The sequence below is a fragment of the Squalius cephalus genome, assembly GCF_949319135.1.
Source record: "Squalius cephalus genome assembly, chromosome: 25".
NCBI classification, from domain to species: Eukaryota; Metazoa; Chordata; class Actinopteri; order Cypriniformes; family Leuciscidae; genus Squalius; species Squalius cephalus.
Window position 1 is genome coordinate 30,169,812 of NC_137146.1, and position 14,624 is coordinate 30,184,435.

Consider the following 14,624-nt stretch of genomic DNA (forward strand, 5'->3'; position numbering starts at 1 on the left):
ATATGTTATCTATGGAACTATCTACAGCATCCCGGAAGCTTACTGAAAAAAAAATAGAAAAAAATAACTGACTACAGCGAGACTAATGGATTAAAACACATTTTGGTACGTTTTTTCATTTTTACATGCCGTTTATTCTTTGCTCAAACGAATTTTTTTTTTGCGATTGTTAATTTCTGTTCAAAATATAATGTAATGTGCTTGCAAAATATAGTTCTCTGTGCTCAAAACTTACAATTACTCGCTCAGGATTGAGGCACACATATAACGCCATATTTAAAGACTGTTCACCGAAAGGTTCTTTCGAGAATAAAAACATTAAAAAGGTAATTAGTTACAATTTATCTCACAATGACATTTATTCTCACAGTTGCGAGTTTATATCACAATTTGGACTTTATAACTCACAATTGAAAGTTTATATCTCCCAATATTGAGAAAAAATTCAGTGGCGAAAACGAGCTTTAAAAATATAATTCATAAAATTATAAAATGATAAAAGTCAGAATTGTGAGATAAAAAGTCGCAATTACCTTTTTATTTTTTATTTTGTGGTGGAGACAAGCTTCCACTGTTATCTGTTGCAACATGAAGCTAATTATTGTTGTCACACGTTTGCTTGATGAGGGCTGTGATTGGCAGATCGTGTTGTTCTCGTCTCTGATAGGCTGCTGCTGATGATGGGCGTGCTCTTCTGCTGCGGCGCCGGATTCTTCGTTCGCCGGCGGATGTATCCGTCTCCGCTCAGCGAAGATCCGGCCTTTAACGTGTCCTTCACCAGACAGCCGGTCAGCACTCCAGGTGAGGACTCAGCTCATGCCAGACATCTCAACACCTGAAGGTTTCATTCATCAACTGAGCAGAAATCAGCATGAGACCCTGGACCACAAAACCAGTCACATGGGTCCATTTTTGAAATTGAGAAGCTGAATAAATAAGCTTTCCATTGATGTATGGTTTGTTAGGATAGGACAATATTTGGTCGAGATACAACTATTAGATAATCTGGAATCTGAGGGTGCAAAAAAATCTAAACACTGAGAAAATCTCCTTTAAAGTTGTGCATTTATGTTGGCGATTGTGCAGCATTCACTCACACAAATACATGTTTTATATATTTACGGTGGGAAATTTACAAAATATATTCATGGAACATGATCTTTACTTAATATCCTAATGATTTTTGGCATAGAAGAATAATCAATAATTTTGACCCGTACAATGTTTTGTTGCCACAGATATACCCGTGCGACTCGAGACTGGTGTTGTGGTCCAGGGTCACACATCTTCCCCAAACTCTGTCTATCAGTCACTGATTGACAGCTCCTAAATCTCCTGAGATGACCACCTAGACAAAACTTCTGTGTATTTTGGTGCTGTTTTTTGTGTTTATATGTGTAGTTTCACATCAGTCTCGATGAGGTTAGGACGCTGCCTATGTGAACAGCTCAGTAGGGTTTGGAACAGAGCCGGAGTGTGTTATATTCGGAAACTACGACAGGACAAACCTCGTCCTTATTGATTATGATTATGATTATGATGCTGCTGCTACAAAATATGTCCCGCATTTCACAATTTGGCCTTTTTCTGAGCCAAACCCGGTTTGTAAACGCAGCTCCCGAATCCTCCCTCTCTATTAGTGTTGGTAAAGGCAGATATTACGAGCCGGCTCCTGCTTACAGCCAAGGCTGGCACTTCAACACACACTTGATTTATTTCCTCATCTCTGAGCCAAACCAGCAGAAAACTGCAAATGAGTCATTCTGTGTGTGAGCAGATCCGAGCCAACATACGCCACACACGCCACACACACACGCCACACACACACCACACACACACGCCACACACACTGTCCTCATGTGCGGGAAACAGGACTTCTGGACTGGCTGTTTCGTCAGCGAGTGCTTTGTTAGTCTCTAGCTGTTTTCATGTGTTCACTGTCATATCAAATGTTGCTTCATTTGGCAGCGAATCAAGGGTGTAATTCAGATCTTTAAAGGGGGGGTGAAATGCTCATTTTCACTCAATCTCCTGTTAATCTTGAGTACCTATAGAGTAATATTGCATCCTTCATATCTCCAAAAAGTATTTTGTTTTATTAAATTTTTAACATAAAGATAGGCTGTACCGAGTCTTTCCGGAAAACACCGAGCGGCTGGGGGCGGGCCCTGTGGGCGAAGCTTAGCTGTGCTAACGCGCCAAGCTAGTGACAACACACAGAGACATTTGTTCAACAAACAGTTTTACTCACTGTCCGGTTCCAACGCACGACCGCAAACCTTTATCATTGTGATTGCTCGATCCTTAAGCATTAGACGATCTGCAAATCCGTCGATCTGGGCTTTGTTTATAAAACAATCATCGTCGAAATGCAGGGAACAAACAGTCTTACACAACTCCGTTTATGCTCAGAAAAACAAACTCCATCCACGGGTGCCTTAACGCTGGGTTCTTTGGGAATCTGTGCAGGGTTGTCTTGCCCTGGCAACCAAAAACACACTTCTTTGGTGACATTGACTTCCCAAAAGCCGGGCAGGGCGCTTTGATGGCGAACTGCTTTCACTCTCTTGCTCTGGTCTACGAGTGCGCGCGCGCCCGCGATCTTACCGGAGAAGTGCCCTTAGGACCCATATAAGGAAATTCCGCCCTATCTTACGTAAGACAGAGCCATACTCGAAAAAAACTTTCCGAAACTTGTGACAAACCGGAAGGAGTATTTTTGGAACAAAAATACTCCTTCAAACGTACAACTTAGTTTTTGAAACTTTGTCCATGTTTAGCATGGGAATCCAACTCTTTACCAGTGTAAAAAACTCAGTATGCATGAAATAGCATTTCACCCCCCCTTTAAAGGAATATTCAAAGATATTTTCTCTTTCTGTTCTCTGCGTCTGTGTCATGTTGGCACGAAAGCTTGTTTCTGCCACGGAATACAAAAAGGTTTATGTCTCACAATTCTGACTTTATTTCTCGTAAGTCCAAGTTTATAACTCGGAATTGTGAGGGGAAAAAAAGTCAGAATTATGAGTTATAAATTTAGAATTGTGAGGGGAAAAAGTCAGAATTGTGAGTTATGAATTTAGAATTGTGAGGGGAAAAAGTCAGAATTGTGAGTTATGAATTTAGAATTGTGAGGGGAAAAAGTCAGAATTGTGAGTTATGAATTTAGAATTGTGAGGGGAAAAAGTCAGAATTGTGAGTTATGAATTCAGAATTGTGAGGGAAAAAAGATCCTGATTGTAAAAACAAGATTCCTGGAATTGGTGAAGTTATTGGAATATTGTTTCAGCTCATCCCTCAGTTCACAGTAACGCACTCATAATGAAGCCCTAGAAGGAAAGCGATCCGCAGGGGCTGAGAGCAGGAATGCCGAGCTCAGACTTCTGTGGAAGGACTTGCAGAAGAAAAAGAGGTTTGGTACTTGAGCTGAAAGTAGCCTAAATGGTCTGTTTTGGGTGGATTTTGATTAGTTTTTTTCTCAGCTCAATGTAAAGAGAGCTAAAAAAGAGCCTTTCATGTCTGTTCCTGGTGAAAGTAAGCAGGTTTTATCTGGTTAAGATACGAGCTGATAGTCAAATCAAATAAAATTTGGTTTATAAAGCACCTTTAAAATCATCCTTGGTTGGCCAAAGTGCTGTGCAGGAAAGAGAAAAACAAAACAGGGCCAGAAACATGAAAGTTACGGTAGATTAAAAGCACAAGAGAAAAATGTGTTTATATCCAGCTAATGTGGAAGCTGTTTAGACATGTAGGGGTCGGTTGCTCCACCACTGCGAAAGCTCGATCACCCCTGCATTGTAAGCGAGATTGTGGGACAGACAAGACATGATGATCTCTTGATCTATGTGATCTGGATGGATTGTGAAGGACAATTAAGTCAGAAAGGTATTTGGGGGCTTGGTTGCTGAGAGATTTATAAACAAATAATTACATTTTAAAATCAATTCTGTATCGGACTGGTAACCAATGCAGAGAACGTAGGATTGGGGGGATGTGATCTCGCTCTCGGCTGGCAGTGAGCAGACGGGCAGACGCGTTCTGGACCATCAGGGGACGAGAGAGGTTGAATAGGGTCGTGTTGAATAAAACCTTTCCTGGAGCTCAAACAGCAGAGCGTTGGCGCTTGCAACGCCAAGGTCATGGGTTCGATTCCCAGGGAAAGCCAGAATTGATAAGAATGTAAAAAAGTGTAGCTTGAAATCCAGTAAGTCGCTTTGGCTAACCGGCGTAGGTGGTAAAAACTGGCGCTGACTGTGGCATTGATTTGTTTGTTCGGTTTAAGACTACTGTCGAGATCAAAGTTTTTTAACTTCGGAAGTAAGGTGTGGTGTGAGGGTGCCAAGATCGGTACACTTTCTATCAGAGAGCTCATTTGGACCAAATTGGATAATTTGGGTTTTATCATCATTAAGCAACATGAAATTGTTAATGAGCCACAGCTTGAGTTTGTGAAGACAGTCTTGTAATCTCTTATATGTAGAGTTATCTTTATGTTTTATAGGTATGTAGAGTTGGGTGTCATCCGCATAACAGGTGTGCAACACACCGAATCTACTCATACAGTAATTGATCCTGAGGGTAGCATGTACAATGAGAATAGCAGAGGTGCCAGAATCGAACCCTGGGGTACCCCACAACTGAGGTGAGTCGCAGATGATGAATGAGTACCGAATCTAACAGAAAAACTTCTGTTTGATAGGAAAGACTGGAACCATTCGAGCACCGTACCTGAGATACCAATCGAACGTTCCAGCCAAGATAGGAGAATCTTATGATCTGCAAGTCAAATAGCACTAAAGCCATGGTGTCGCCAGCATCTGTCGTTATTAAAATGTTTTTAAAAGAGCAGACTCAGTGCTGTGAAGGGGTTTGAAGCCAGACTGAAATATATCAGGAATAGAATGAGTGTGCATTTCTGCGGCCGTATAAAGATTGATTTCTCAAGAATTCGAGAGACGGTTTCTTGAGGATGGGAGTCGCAGTGGCGAGTTTAAAACAAGCAGGGACAGTCCCAGTCAAGAGACGGATATTACTGATACGCAAAATATCCGAACCAACCGTGTCAAATACCTGTTTTATAAAACGAGAAGAAAGAATATCTGGAGGAGAACAGGTGGATTTTAGTTTTAAAGTGATTTCCTTGCATGTCTGAAGGGAGACCAGTTCAGATTGGCTCCACTGTGAGCAGGAGAAAGTCGGATCAGGCACACGCTGTCCTGAGGTAAGAACTTGTGCTCGAGTAGTATTCATTTTACCTGAGAAGAAATGAAGGAAGTTTTCACACTCAGTGGAGGAGATCATAGAAAAGGACTTAACAGAGTTAAGGAACAGTTCTGGAACAGTGCGGATTTTTTACAATGATGTCGGATATGAATTTATTTTTAGCTGCCCTGGCGGTCTTTTAGAAATTATTTAGTGAAACAGCATCTCGAAGGAAATTTGGAGCCTGCCTTTCTTCCATTTTCATTCGAGCCGTCGACATTGTTGGCGTAATAGGCGAATATCGCTATTTATCCATGGCTGGGGCTTGTTTTGTGGATAGATAAGCTTTCGAGGTGCAGTGGAGTCTAAGATGTTGGAGCATTTGTTATTAAAAGCTTGTATCTGCTCATCGACATCAAGATAAGAGTAAAGGAGTCAGAGATGAGAGAATTATCGGCCTCCGAACACATTTCAGAAAACACATCATGAGAATGCGAAGGTTAAGGAGCGAGACCAACGAGCGTGGAGTGGGACAGTTGTGGGTGGTGCTGGAGGGAATGTTGAAAAGAGCAAGGGTTTGTGGTCAGAGAGTGGAGTATCACCGATTTCAATATCAGCCACAGACAGACCATATGACAGTATTAAATCTGATGTATGACCATGGCAATGAGTGGGACCATTCACCCACTGAACAATATTTAAAGAAGTTTAAAAAGTCCTTGGAGACTTTTAGCAGAAGCAGATGTTAAAATCACCAACTATTAAAATATGGTCATATCTCGTCAAGACAATCCCCAAGAGATCTGCAAACTCATTTATGAAGTTCCTGGATGAAGGTGGACGGTAGATTAGTGAAAGTAAAACTGGATAGGAAGAGTTCAAAACTAGTGAAAGTGGAAGTTGATAGTTGGCGACACCGTACTCTGCTTTTAAAAATAGTCACAAGTCCGGTTAACCGGCAGTGTTAACGAAGTCAAACTCTGGGGAACCAATTCAGGAAAAGCACTGAGATCACCTGTTTTTATCCATGTTTCAGACACGAAGAAATAATCCAAATTGTTAGAAGAGATGAAGTCATTGCAGATAAAGGTTTTAGTTAGTAAGGAGTGAATGTTGGCAAGAGCCATCCCAAGCTGTGGTGGATCCTGTAGGAAGTCGAAAGCTCTACGAAGTGATTGCAGATTATGATGGTTGACAGACCTGTGCCGGAACCGTGGAGAGGTCTATTATATAGACTGAGAATAAAACAATGCTTTACAATTGGCAATGTTCATAGTTTCATCATAAACTGTTTTCCCAACCACTAAAACACATATTAGGAAAATAGGTCACTTTTGTATGACTTTAATAAGTTTGTATCTGTTCTGAGGGAAAATGAACCGAGTCATTATATTTGCTACTTGAGTGGAAAAATGAATTGAAAATCTGAATAAGGCTGCAATTCCTTGGGTTTTATTGCTAAGGCTTTTATTTTTCAAAGGACAAATAACATGAAAAAGGAAAAGCACTCTCTGCTTTATCTAGTTAAATGGAAAAACTAAATAAAAAGGGTCGCTTGAGCTCCAGTTTAAGCAAACGAAGCTTGACACGCATCAATGAGACTGAAGCTAAATCAATACAAATGCTTGAAGTCCAGTTTCTTGCAGTAAATCTGAAGGACATGTTGCATTCGGAAACAAATACAGCTCTAAAAAAATAGGTAGGCTTCATAAAACACCATAATTATTCATCAGCCTACAGCACTTTAACTCTTTTACAGCACACAGGATTGATGCGGTTCAGCTCTGATGTTTCCCTCCTCTGAAAAAAAGACAATTATATATTTATACAGTCCTGCTTGAAAGTTTGTGAACCCCTTGCAGAATCTGTGAAAATGTGAATAATTGTAAAAAAAAAAAGAGAGATCATACAACATGCATGTTATTTATGTGTTTTATTTACTACTGTCCTGAATAAGATGTTTTACATAAAATATGTTTACATTTAGTCCACAAGACAAAATAAATAAATAAAAATATGTACCCTTGATTCTTAATACTGTGTCGTTACCTGGATGATCCATGGCTGTGTTTGTGTTAAAAATCTTCAGTTTTCCAGCATCTTTTTCATATTTGAACTCTTTCCAGCAGTGACTGTATGATTTTGAGATCCATTTTTTCACACTGAGGAAGATTGAGGGACTCAAACACAACTATTAAAGCAGGTTAACACATTCACTGATGCTCCAGAAGGAAACATAATGCATTAAAGGGGTGGTTGATTATGATTTCACTTTTCTAACTTTAGTTAGAAATGTTCAGTGCATGTCTGTGAGGTAATCGAAGCTGCTAAGAACTAGCTGTTGAAGCTCCGCCCCCTGTGCCGGGAGCAGCAGCTCATTTGCATTTAAAGGGACAGACACAAAAATGGTGTGTTTTTGCTCACCCCCAAAAAGTGACAATTTAAACATGCTATATAAAAATATATGTGGGGTATTTTGAGCTAAAACTTCACATACACACTGTGGGGACATCAGAGACTTATTCTACATCGTGTGAAAAGGGCATTATACCACCCCTTTAAGAGTCGGGGGGTGAAAACTTTTGATGTCATGGCATAAAGCGCACCCAGACCAAACATCAGCTTCTGTGTCTTCAGCAAGTGCTCTGTGTGAAACCGTCTCTGTCTACTTATTGTTGTTTGTCCACAAGCATATTATATATCTAGACACGAGTATAATGGCGAGCAAATAGCATTTTGGATCGTGTGTTCCTCCCTGCCCTCGCTTCATTACGAGTGGGGATACACATGGTTTGAGTTGTTTGTTTGGGAGTGGCGTTCCTGTGATCGACGTACGCCATTGGACTGATTTCACAAGTGCTTCACGACGCAATCACGCAGAGCGTTCCCACAGCGTCAGTCTCGACGCAACGTCTCAGTCCCTCTTCAGGGAACCGAGGTTACAGACGCAACCAAGGCGTTTTCCTAAGCTTCCAGCTTGGCACAGCAGTTCATTTCACATCCAAAATACACTAAAACTAGCGAAACACTTCATGTCTCAGATCAGCTCATTCTTACAGAACACCAGCAGAGGATTCACTCAACAAACACACTTTATCACTCGTAAAACACAGACCTGAAAACACTAGCAGGAGCATTATACGATCATATCTTTTGTAAAAATGTATTGTATAATTCACTTCCGTTTGTTACATGATCCATGTTTACTTTACGATACAAAAATTATTCCTAAGTTTTTTATTCCCCCTTTTGAATGGATGGTAATTAAACTGAAAGACTAACACTTTTGTGTAGATCTAAGTGTGTTGATATAGCATTTAATTTAGTTTCTGTAGAAATGTAGCAAACTGCAGTGTTGAATCATGTTAGGTTTCGAACCTAAGTGTTATAAGGAGTATGTAAACGTGTGGAACATAAATTAGATTGAATTATCACACAGTATGAGAGCAACTTTTATTATTTTTAGTCCCTCAGTATGACGGCAGCTTTATATCAGAGACAGTTTCCACTCTTCCAGAGGCAGATGTTGACGTTTTATAGCGCTAGTAAACCTTGACGTTAATTCAATCCATGTTTCTCCAACAGTCTCTCAGCAGCCGGGCATGCAAGGCTACGTTGACCCCTGTGTCGCCATGACGACGACCCTGGCCCCCGCCTACCCCGGGCCGACCCCGGCAACGCACGTGATGAGCTCCTTCCCTCCGCCACCGTCCTACTGTAACCAGCCGCCGCCCTCGTACGAGCAGGTGTTCAGCGGCGGCGAGAAGAAGAGCCACACACAGCCCTCGCAGTGAGGAGACACACACACACACACTCTCTTCCTTTCGTTTGCTTGCTTTCAGGACGCCTCTTTCTTGCCCGTCCCCAGTCGCGTCGTCTGATCGGAGGGGCAACAAAGAGAACAGAGTCCTGATGGGATGAAGAAGAAGTGGACTTCTCTACCCGACAGAGATCCTGTCAGGATGGGGAGCGCAGAAGACAGTGGGAGTTTCAGGTGTGTTTGCGAGAGAACTCGTGACGGTCACGATGATCCGAGATGGAAGCGACCCTTGACCTTCAGGAGAACAGGTGCTCCCGAACCATCCCGACGCCCAACCGTACTCAAGAGCCCCAAAAGCAGGGAGTTTCGTACTGTAGACATTCTGATCCCCATCATGCGTTTGAGCTGTTGCTTTGTTCCAATCTACACACTTTCATGGGTCAGGAAACGCTTTAATGGGCAGAAATGTGAAATAGATGATGAACTCACATGGAGCGAGTCTACTGAAGCCATGCTCACAGAGCGAAAGGGAATCTGTTCACATCTGTTCTGGTTCACTTCCCCCATAATGCCCTGCTTCTGTGGACGGGCTAAGGCTCGTTTCAGCTTAAACGTCTCCTTTCGTTAGAGTTCGTTCTCTGGCCCTCCGCTGATTATCACTGAAACGTGTGCAGAAGAACCAGAAGGCTTGACCTAACCCCAATGAGAAATATAGCTGACGTTTATAGTGTTATTTGGAGGGAGTGACGCATTTACTGCTTGAAAACATTCTAGCCTCTTCCTTAGCATGACCACGGATAACACGACACCGTACTTTAACATCACATTCATGCATTTACGAGAGACTTTTATTCAGAGCGACTTACAAGAGAAGAACAAAAGCCATTTTTTGGAGCCAACAATATTTGTAATATCCAGTGCCCGATTTATTTCACTGATCAAGCTTTCTATATTTCCCAGTAGTTATTTTACATGCAGACTTGAAAACTCTCACATTTAAAAACCTCAGTTAAATTAGATAGAATTAAAAACAAGAAATGATAGTTTGCATGAATAAATGAAGCCTATTTTTAGGACAGTTTAGGAACTTTTATTTGTTGATGACAGTTAAGCGCATTAACACTCTGCTGCTGTTCGGTCGTTTTTGACAGAAAAATTTTACTCAAGTTTTTTAGAGTTTTGGTAAAGGTTTTGGCACTTGCTGTGTGAACTCACAAAAACATCATGGACACGAATGGAAAAGGTTCAATGGTCCTGGAAAAAATGGTCAAACTTTTTCTTTTTGCGGTCAAAAAATGGCCAATTAGAAACGAATGGGAAATGAATTTCCTCCAGTGGAAGCGTTTGGTACTGCGCCCAAACAAACTCTTACTGAAAGCTCATTTTTAAGATATCAACCTCAAATTAATTTTTTTTTAAAACTTAAACCAAAAAAAAACATTTTTGACGGCCACGTGAGCACTCGAGGGTTAATAATAATTTGGGGAAATGTGGTTAATTATCAAAAATGTCAATGCAAAATTCCCCCATTTTCAAATATAATTTCTTAATTTTTTTGCCGTGAATTACGACCCAGACATGTTCCTGGTAAGATTCACCCACTTATACTTATAAGAAAAGTATATCAAATCTGGAGGCTATTTCCAGAACCCTAGGAGTGAAACGTCAATGTGGTTTTTATTTAAAATGTACTTAATATTAATTCAACATGTGAGTTATTTGACAGAGCATATGTGGAAAAAACAAACCGACTGTAAAGTTGCACATTTTGCATACTTATGATTAATATTTTGAATGCCGGCTGGTTAATATTCTTGATGTTGTGACCGTGAACAGAACAGGAATGCCGACGTTATGGACACACATGTGTCCGAGAATGACCACCGGTTGGTCTATTCACCTGGACATATTTTCAGTGCATAAATTGCATTATTTATCACTTTTCTCCCTATTATTGACTGGAAAACTGCCCATCATTAATAGGTCCTGGTGTATTTGAAGATATGTTTGGAAAGTGTTGTTTTTCTGTAGTCGTGGTTTCATTGTTAATGTTTTATTTTTCATATGCTTGAAGTTTTAACTATGCAAAGGAGGGATGTTTGTAAGAGGTAGTGTTGTTGAAATCTCATGAACTCGTGACTGAAGATGTTCAAGGACAGCTGTGACACGTGACGTGCCCTCAGTGGATGAATCTGTGACGCAGCGGAGTGTTTTCTTCAGGAATGGCTCTGTCGACACACCAGCAACCATCAGTCAACCCTCTCAGTGTCAGATGAGCTGCTGTAATAAAGTTCCCTCTCTTTGAGACGTTTGCTACACCTTTCACACGTGTCGGGTCGCTTTAATGTGTTAAACACACTCATCTCATGTTGAAATGTAAACACAATATCGTAATATACTCACAAAGGGAAGTTACTTCATGAGAAAATGACCACGACTGGCAATCTATGTTGTCCTGCTTCATTCAGTTTAATTCAGAAAGAGTTTTACTGTTTATCAGATATTAATCTTCATCTCTGATCGGTTTGGTTCAAGGTTTTGAACTTCCAACCACAAAACCAAGACTTTTGTAAAAGTGGGCGGAGGATGATGCGCTGTAAGCCACACCCACACTTCTGATTGGCTCGGATCGGCCAAACAAATCAGGTTGTGTGTGTGTGTGTGTGTGTGTGTGTGTGTGTGTGTTGGATCCAAGGACTGGGATGTGTTAGAAAAAAGGTTATATAGATTATGCATGTACTAGATATCAATGCGTGTGTGTGTGTGTGTGTACCTAACACACAACTATGGAAGCTTGCTTCTGCCAAGGAATATATAAAGAAAAAAGGTAATTGCGATGTTGCGATGACGTGGCGTAAACAAGCTTCACTAGCTGTGTGTGTGTGTGTGTGTGTGTGTGTGTGAATAACCCCTCAAACACTCTCTCACAGTGAACGGTCATGTGACGCACTGACCGCTCAGTCCCTCGCCCACTCGACTCAGCACTGAAGGGCCGGTGGGAAATATCACATAACAGTGTGTGACCCTCGTTCATAGAGGATAAAGCTGCGTTCATGGCACGCCACAATTACCATAATTATGAGATTCCAACTTGTAAAATATGTTCACATCCTTGTAGAACTCACAACTACAACTTGTAACCTGGGAATTTTCTTTCTTATAACACCAGATTTATTTAGGCCTTGATAGAACGTCACATGTTGTCGTCTTACAATGACGGTTATTATGACGAGGAGAGAGAGAGAGAGAGAGAGAGAGAGAGAGAGAGAGAGAGAGAGAGATGAAACCTTAAAGCTGCAGTCTGTAGTGTTTCCTCTTTGTCTCTGTTCGAAATCTGTAATTGCAGTTATTGGAGGAATGCGCAGCGCAGACGATCCGATGTTTTGAGCAGAATGTGCGGCTGTCAGTCGCCGGTGTGATCCGGGCATTCGCAATCACAGATTCTACTTTTTGGAAGCATGACCAACATAAGAGTTTTCACTGGAAAATGTTCTGATCAAGTAACGTCCACTTCTGTCCAACTAAGGGGGAAAAGCATTGCAGTAAATCAAACTGATTAAATCTAACGATCGCTCATCATATCACGTCAAACCGTGCAAATTATACTTTGTTCTCAAATTGTTAATGTTAACAACATCAGCATTGCGTGACTACATTTAATGCTCTTCCGATATTATCCTTGTTTCCGCATGGGCCGGTGTCAGTCTCTCCGAAGTCCGAAGTCTTTTGCGTTTTACAGCGGGTGAATCTCCAGCTGGGGATCGTCGTTTCAACCTTTCTGGATCCGCCATCAAATTAATGTTTAATTATATCCAGTGCTGTGAGAAAAGGCTACAAATCTCCAGCATCCTCACACTCATGCAAACACTGACTAGCCCGAGACCCTTCTTCATGTGGACAGATGTGACTTTATGTGGACAGATGTGACTTTATGTGGACAGATGTGACTTTATGTGGACAGATGTGACTTTATGTGGACAGATGTGACTTTATGTGGACAGATGTGACTTTATGTGACTTTATGTGGACAGATGTGACGTAATGACGCAAACACACGCTTGAATTCTCCGCAGAAATCCAGCAGTTCCACTAGAGTTAAACACATTATTACGAGCTCCCCGTTCTGACCCGAGCTATGGCAAGCAGAGAGTTCTGGCTGGTGATGTACTTGCTCAAACATTTATTTTGGATCATTTTTAACCCAAAAAAGTTACGGACTGCAGCTTTAAGATATTCATTCTAACTGTTGTCTTTCATTATTGATTAAAAGTGTAAAGTCTTCATGTGTAACATCTGCTCTCTGCAACGGCATCTGATGAAAGTGTTGTGTGTCTCTCCTGATTGGGGGAGATTCAGCCGGGCCTCGTTTAGCAAACGTGGGAACGCACAGGTGGTCAATTACTGTGGCTGAAATATTTACTAAGTATGCATACTATCTATAGGCTGTAAAATGGCCTGTGATGCGGAAGAGAGGCGTGTTTGTACACACACGTGAGAGATGACCTTTGACCTTGTCTGCAGTGTTCATCAGAAGCACACACGTGACCGGTTCAGAAAAGGCTGATTTATTGAGACATGGTTTCCTCAGGCAGAACGTGAATATTTACATTCTTTCAGGTATGATGGATTCGCTCTTTCATCGAGACGACGACACTGACACAGAACACACTTGACAAACACACAAGTCGGATTCGGGTTAAACTGGCCTAAAGACACACAAACACACTCCGACATGAGACCGGGTTTCCATCCTCATGCAAAGACCGAGACGACACCGACGAACGGACGGACGAAAGCTCCAGGCACTGCGATTCACCAACACACATGCAGACGCGAGAGACATGATGTGCTGTGCGCCACAGACACCGACTAACACTCGCACGTGTATGAGCTTCAGATGTACTCCACAGACTGAGGGAGAGCACGAGCTCAGAGCTCAAGACGACTGAGGTTTAGGGCTGAAGGCTGTGTTTCTGTGCCGCTTTAAAGGGTCCGCCGTACCATCAAACGCTGTCAGAGCGGGACAACTCCGGATGAAGGAGCAAGAGTCTAGGAGTCCAGGCGCACAGGTCAAAGTTCAAAAGCAGGGAAGCCGGATCGCTCGGGCTGGAGGACGTCTGAGAGATAGTGGACGGCTCCTGCCATTCCTGCAGACAAAACAGCCCGTTAGGAGAGATGTTCATAATATCATGAGATCATACGCTTTAATGTGCTTAAACTGGTGATGAGAGAGAAGTTGTGCTGGTCTTCTCTCCTCTATTGTGTCGAGTGAAACGCTTCTGGAACAAGAACACATGTGGGCGGGGCTTGATTGTGTCTGTGGGGAGTTGATTGGCTGATTGGATGGTTGTGGTTTGCTATTGGCTGATCTCATGTGAGTGACAGGTTATAGCCCCGCCCTCGTCATCAGAGAAGAGAAGAGATGCTGCAAGAGGAACTTATTCTCATTCAACATTATTAACACAATAATGATGATGTGCACCTATAAATCATTTACAATAAACACTGCAGTATTCCATAAAAAATAAAGATTTGTCCATTTTGATTTAATGATGACTTTAAGTCCAAATGCCTAATTGAATTAGACTAGAATTATATGTGTGTGTGTGTGTGTGTGTAGTGAGGCTGAGGGACAGTATCAGTGTGTGTGTGTGTGTGTGTG

At 41.7% G+C, this 14,624-nt stretch overlaps 2 protein-coding genes across 2 annotated transcripts in view; one reads left to right on the top strand and one right to left on the bottom strand.

Moving 5' to 3' along the window:
- The window catches only part of vopp1b (VOPP1 WW domain binding protein b), a 31,576-nt gene extending 20,257 nt beyond the window's left edge, over positions 1 to 11,319 (top strand). Inside the window, exons 4-6 of the mRNA XM_079863180.1 lie at positions 668 to 801; positions 8,788 to 8,992; positions 9,071 to 11,319. Of these exons, the coding sequence (XP_079719306.1) occupies positions 668 to 801; positions 8,788 to 8,992; positions 9,071 to 9,083 (352 nt within the window). The 3' untranslated portion in view covers positions 9,084 to 11,319. The remainder of the gene's footprint in view (positions 1 to 667; positions 802 to 8,787; positions 8,993 to 9,070) is intronic.
- Positions 11,320 to 13,658: 2,339 nt separating this feature from the next.
- The window catches only part of lancl2 (LanC lantibiotic synthetase component C-like 2 (bacterial)), a 62,585-nt gene continuing 61,619 nt past the window's right edge, over positions 13,659 to 14,624 (bottom strand). The window contains exon 10 of the mRNA XM_079863176.1: positions 13,659 to 14,109. Coding sequence (XP_079719302.1) covers positions 14,033 to 14,109 — 77 coding nt within the window. The 3' untranslated portion in view covers positions 13,659 to 14,032. The remainder of the gene's footprint in view (positions 14,110 to 14,624) is intronic.